Source organism: Micropterus dolomieu, linkage group LG01 (assembly GCF_021292245.1).
Source record: "Micropterus dolomieu isolate WLL.071019.BEF.003 ecotype Adirondacks linkage group LG01, ASM2129224v1, whole genome shotgun sequence".
Taxonomy (NCBI): Eukaryota; Metazoa; Chordata; class Actinopteri; order Centrarchiformes; family Centrarchidae; genus Micropterus; species Micropterus dolomieu.
Window position 1 is genome coordinate 1,118,164 of NC_060150.1, and position 6,000 is coordinate 1,124,163.

At 42.6% G+C, this 6,000-nt stretch overlaps 1 protein-coding gene across 18 annotated transcripts in view; it reads right to left on the reverse strand.

Moving 5' to 3' along the window:
• Window positions 1-851: 851 nt before the first annotated feature.
• Window positions 852-6,000, reverse strand: part of LOC123971405 (target of Nesh-SH3-like) — a 31,740-nt gene continuing 26,591 nt past the window's right edge. For all 18 annotated transcript variants that reach the window (XM_046050205.1, XM_046050223.1, XM_046050214.1 and 15 more), the window contains 7 exons: window positions 5,748-5,957; window positions 5,488-5,593; window positions 4,231-4,310; window positions 3,864-3,893; window positions 3,624-3,782; window positions 3,419-3,541; window positions 852-2,511 (listed from right to left, as the gene is read on the reverse strand). In XM_046050205.1, coding sequence (XP_045906161.1) covers window positions 2,396-2,511; window positions 3,419-3,541; window positions 3,624-3,782; window positions 3,864-3,893; window positions 4,231-4,310; window positions 5,488-5,593; window positions 5,748-5,957 — 824 coding nt within the window. In that variant the 3' untranslated portion in view covers window positions 852-2,395. The remainder of the gene's footprint in view (window positions 2,512-3,418; window positions 3,542-3,623; window positions 3,783-3,863; window positions 3,894-4,230; window positions 4,311-5,487; window positions 5,594-5,747; window positions 5,958-6,000) is intronic.

The window sequence follows — 6,000 nt, forward strand, 5'->3', positions numbered from 1 at the left end:
TGATAACCCACCTCAATAAAGGGTTAGGTGTGGTGAGGATTGGTGACAGGACGAGAAGTTCACGGAAGCCACAAGCAAAGACAATCAGCCTGCAGCCCAAATCCAGGACTGCTGTACTACGTTTCACAGACATTTCAGTCACTCTGCCGTCCAGAAAACATCATCTTAAATCCTAAATGGTGCTAAGAAGATCCCACTCTGTGAAAGGTTTTGAATTGGTAAATGTAAATGTGATTCATTTAATGACTGCCTACGAGGCCAGTTAGCTGATTTCAACAACTTCCCATCTTTTCAGTCTCACTAAACATAAACTTGGTTCCAGGAAGAATCGTTTTGTTGTTTAAGCAAAATTTATGTAGGGTTGCCAGAAAGACTGAGCTGTATCTCTCTCTTTACGTCTGCAGCTGCTTTTATCTGGATCAAACAGACGTAGCGTGCAAATAAGCATCACTTTATGTCCGTGGTAACAGCAAAGGTTTGACTTTGTGATGCTTTAAGATTTACTTTTAATGGAATAATCACAATTGTGGCTAAATAAGTGTTTATAGTGTGACCAGATCATTTATATGATTATAGTCAATAGGAGCCTGTTTGGCAGGCGTGTGTCTAATATCCTTGTTTATATTTGGAAAACAGACTGTAGCCTATAATTAACATGACTTACTGAGTTATATATAAAATAAAAACATGATCTCTTTTGCAATCATTCTTATGACTCTACCCTTTTTACCTGTTGAAATACCTTTAAATGGCCAAAACAACCCATAACATGCAGTATTTCACATGCCTGAAAGTGACTGCAGCCTCTACTTATTGACTGCAAGGTAGATTCTGCCTCAAAATGACTTGATTTCATGCAGTAGAGTTATATTTGACAGATTATAAAACCGAAATTGAAACCTGTTTTGATTTCATATATAATAAGGTTTGAATTATATTTTTAACGACATACTGGCCACCAAACCAAAAATGTCCCTGGTTTTCATTTTAGAAATCTGGTCACATTATTTTTATGATGTATTTCTTAATTCTTTAAAGTTAAGAAAGAAAATTCCACCGTGATTAGTTCGAACTCATCATCAGGCAACCTTCTTTAAACAGAGAGAGGTGTAAGTTACTTTCCAGCGCTGTGATATGTAGTTGGATGGTTCTGGATCAGGGCCGTCCTTGATAACCAAGTTAGCTGTGCTTTAGTCGTGCCTGAAATACACTCCGTAAATCATAAATCTCTTCAGATTTGGTTGGTAAAAGAAAGAAAGAGGCTAGCTATCGAGCTGCATCGTTAGCTTCCCGCCCTGATTTAGCATTAGGCAAGAAGAAGAAGAGCACATCGTACAGCATAAACAGAAAAAGGCTATGGTGAGGGTAATGCATCTGCAAAAATGTATTGAAAAAATACATTCTCTCCATATACATAAATACATTTCTGCTGTGCAAATTGCAGGTGAAGAAGCCTCTGGCCGCGGCAGCTCGCTTTAGACGCCTTCGATCAACACATCTGGTGTTTGATGTGGAAGCGACGGTTTTTAGGCCCATAATGCTCCCAGTTTGTCCCAACTAATGACCAGTATAAAGCACTGAAGATCAGGGCTTTACTGTATTTTTATCATTACGCCCAAACAGACCAGTGGACCAGAACAAAATCTTGGATTAGGTTTGTTAGTATTGTATTCTTCAAGTTTGTTTTCAGGATCTAACGTTGTTGGCTAATGTTCTCAGAGCATGAACATGCATGAGGCCCACATATTCTCCACATCAAGCCGCCTTTCTAGATACTGGTCGGCTTGTTTAAGGCGCTTCACAGCCACCAGGAGATGACTGGTTTTACTGGTGAGCTGCCAGTTATGAATGTCAAGCAGGAGCACGTCGTTGCTCTACTTTTGTACTTTTCAAATGAACAGAAATGAGCTCAACTGGAAACAGAGAAAATGTTCTGAGCATCGACACCAAAGGAACAGCGGAAGCTTCACATACTGAAAAAATCCTGTGAAGAAATGTAATCAAAGATATTTTGATAAATAACATCTCACAAGTTATGAAAATAGTATTCCAGGGAGCCAGCTTCCCATTATTATAACACAAAATAAAATATATGGCGGGGCTTTGCTACCCGCCCACACTGCAGAGAGTAACCAAACCTCCACATATCTTCCTGTTCTTCTACCACTTGAGCCTTATTGCTTGATAAATAGTAAAGATGAGGCATGTTTGCTATTACATTTTTTTTTTTTTTAAATGCTCTCTCGTTACTAATTCCCTGACGAGTATGTCCTGTACATGTTTTTACAGCACTGGGTAAGGTGATGCACTTCAGGGGTCCGTAAAGGCCCCTGCTGTTGTCACCATCTCAGCCTGGACGACGACTCCTGCCATGTGCTTCTCTTAAAATGTCTGTTCACCATTTTCCGGGGATGGGCGTTCCACACTCGTACCATGAGACGTAGTTGACGTGGGAGTGTCCTCCTATCTGGCCAAAGTGGACGGGCTCCTGACGTAAGGCCCTGTAGAAACCTGGACCGGAAAAAACACGATCAGTGTAAGAAAGACTTGTTTTCACTCTTCAGTTAGAGGTTCAAAGGCTGCATAGGGGGCGCTGTAACATTTAGAGGTTTACCATCTGACTAGTAGGAAGTGTTAATGCGACAAAAACCATTATAATTAAGAACCTTTTAAACAGTGAAAAACACTTAAATTAGAATTGATCTAAAATGACTTTAAAATCATAAAAGAAGGGATGAACCTCAACAGCAGACACGCTAGCACGTCGATTTTAGAAAAAGGTAAGCTAACGTGCTCATTTTCTTATCAGAACTTTTCAATGCAAAATGTTCTCGTGCTTTTATTTTGTTGGCACAATCACTTAAGAGGAAGTGATTATGTGAGTAACTGTTGCTGTCATGACTGAGATCTGTTTCAGCACCAGCTGCTATCAATGTAATCTGACCACGGGCCAGATATTATTGCTGGCAGGCCAGAAAAAACTCGACCAAACATATTTATTTGGGTCATCAAATTACTAAAATGTGATTAAACTGAAGTTACAACTAAAATAAAAAACAGATTTGCACTATTCTGAAGTTTGGCCAATTTGACATCCAGTTTTTTCTGCGTACACATTAAATGCATTGATTTAGAAAAATTTTTGATATCTTACTTTGGAGAACATAATGTTATTTCTCAGTGAATCCTTTAGTCAATCGACAGAAAATTAATCATTATTTGTGGTATTTGATTTATGGTTTGTAAAAACATTTGCTGACATGATCAGAAGTCAAACAGTATTGAGATCGGATCCCTCGCCCTGGTTCTGAGTGCGTTTAGGCACTAAAAGTCTGCATGTAGTATTCCACATTCCCCACCCAGCACCAGAACTGCAGCTGAGGAAATCGTATTTGCCAGGAATGTGTGAAATGTTTACCAGGTCTGGACGGCAGCTGGTCGGCTCGGAGCTGCCTGCCTGTCCTTCCATCCAGGAACGAATCGACAAACTGACAGTGATCCTCCCCGAAGCCGGTCTGATCTCCGATGTTGTGGAATTTACCTGCAGCGAAAGGAACCGAGACGGATGAGTACCAAGCTAAAATAAACTCCTACATGAGGCGAATACTTGAAAGTGTACTCACCGTTGAGCGAGTCGCTCAGGTAGATCTTGTACCTGAGCGAGTTGCACAACTGGACGCCGACAAACTTGCGGTACCAGGTCCTCTTCACGTACTGTTTGCCGTGGCAGTCAGAGTATGAGTCCGTCTTAAAGGGGAACTGAGTCCAGATGGCGTCTTTTCCTGCAGAGACAGGAAGCTTTGACTAGGCTGCAGCAGTGCGCATCATTATGTGGACGACACTGTGGTGTTATTTCATCTCACCTGAAACGATCTCGCTCACCCGCGGGTCGGCTGCAGGAAGCACAGGAAAAGAAAGTTTTAACATCTTAACCGGAGCTGATCCCACGTTTGATTTTTCATTAAGTTTAACATGTGGCCTATATACAGTAACTGGATTACATGGATCATGTTCACAGAAATGAACTAAAACCAAAGCATCAAGAAGAAACCGATCTAAAAATGATGTGATGAACGGAAAGTTTGCAGTTTGTAGTTTATGAGCTACAACCTGCAAATCTTCAAATCACAGACTGCAGCTGCTTCGGTTTGTGTGTTGATGACTGGCAGCAGAAGACATTCGAGAGCTTATGTTGAAAGCGTGAAGCAGCAGACTTTAGTGGTACTGTACCCGACTCTGTTTTGAAGGACACTGGTTCACTGGGAGGACCTGCGCCCAGCTCGTTCTTTGGCTTCACCTTAAACTCATATCTATCAGGAAACACAGAGAGAAAAAGATTATCACTTATATTGCTTAAACAGAGCAGAAACAATACAGAGAAACCCCTCCGCCTCTTCACAGCTGCCCCGTTAGAGGAATTTGGCCTGGGGATGGTTCTGATAGCTGGTTCCATTTTGGACCTGGTTCCAAGTTGGTAAAATTTGTTAAGGTCCACGACCAACAAATCATTTTTCAAATATTTTCTACATGGTCTCTTGGGTCGACTCCACAGCCTCCTTCTGAGTAAACTGCTGATGGAAACCAGCTGTAAACAGACTGACCCTACTTTTACAATGCAGGACTTGTAATGGAATAGTTGTACTCCTAGTGTTCTTAGTAAAGGATTTGAATACTTCCTCCACCACTGCCTCTGCCTTCCCAGACGTTCCCTGATCTGTCTTTTAAAATCATGCTTTTTTTGATGCTCCTTTGCAGTTTGCATTGTGCCAACAGTGAGTTCTGACAGGTTTAGGAACAGTTTCACCTCAACAGAGAAAACACACCTCAGCTTGCAGCTATGAGCTTTTGGACAGTGATGTTGTCCACACGTGCCAGACTTCATTTCCAACCACCTTCCTTCACACCAAATAGTTTTCCCATATCCAGCCTCATTTAAACCTCAGTGAGCGTGACGGACAGACTCTGCATGTTTTACTCTCTATGGCTCTGCTGCCTCGGTATGTTTGGATAGCTGAACGATGGCGCTCACAGTTAGACGTTGTGTGTGGAGGTGATCAGCTGGACTCTTAAATCTCCTTGCTTTGATGTAACATGCATTTTAATCATCCTTTCGTATGTAGCACTAAATAAAAGAAGCAGTATGTGGAACCGGACAATAAGTTAACACAGCGCTTTGAATCCATGCTGTATCATGGCCGGACTAACCTCTTTAGATGCCCCTGGGCAAAAATGTGTTGTGGGGCCCCCTGTGACCACATTCCCACCCCACCCATACGACACCTCCGAGTTCTTTGTACCAAAAGCCAGCCAGGGCCTCTGCTGGGATAAAACTACATTTTATTTTTATTTAGGAATATGCACAGTGTGACCACAATATGAACTTAGAAAACACACGACCCTTCCATCGGACAGGACCACATTAATATTTTATAAAGATATTGTACTTGGTGTAAATTCCCCAACTAAAACACTCTGTGTGAAGCATACCTGCTCTCAGGTTTGAGGTTCTCCACAGTGGTGTGAGTCTGGTTGGTGGTCAGGATGGAAACCTGGTCGCCATTGGGTCCTTTAGCGGTGGAAATGACTTCATACTCTGAAGAGAGGACAACAAAGTCAAGTCTGGACCCACAGAATCATGGGATGTAACTTTTAACCCAGACGAAATGGTAGGAAGACACTTTGTACTACAAACTGAAGAAGCTCTCGCATGCATCCAAATCTTTTCACATTCTACTGTATCTTCATACCGGTGGTGTCGTTGTCAGTTTTCTCCCAGTCCAGGATGATGAAGGACGGGCATCCCTCCACCGTCACCACGGTGATGTTAGACGGTGGAGACTTGGGCGGAGCCGTCACGTTTGCCTCACTGGGTTCGTCTTCGGGGAAGAAGCTGAGGGAGGAGGTGATGGAGCAAGGCTCGTCCGGTTTCTTCCCAGTTTGGTAGATGACGTGAGGCGCTTTTGGAGGAGTGGGGTGGAGGGGGGGGGGGGGGGGTGGTTG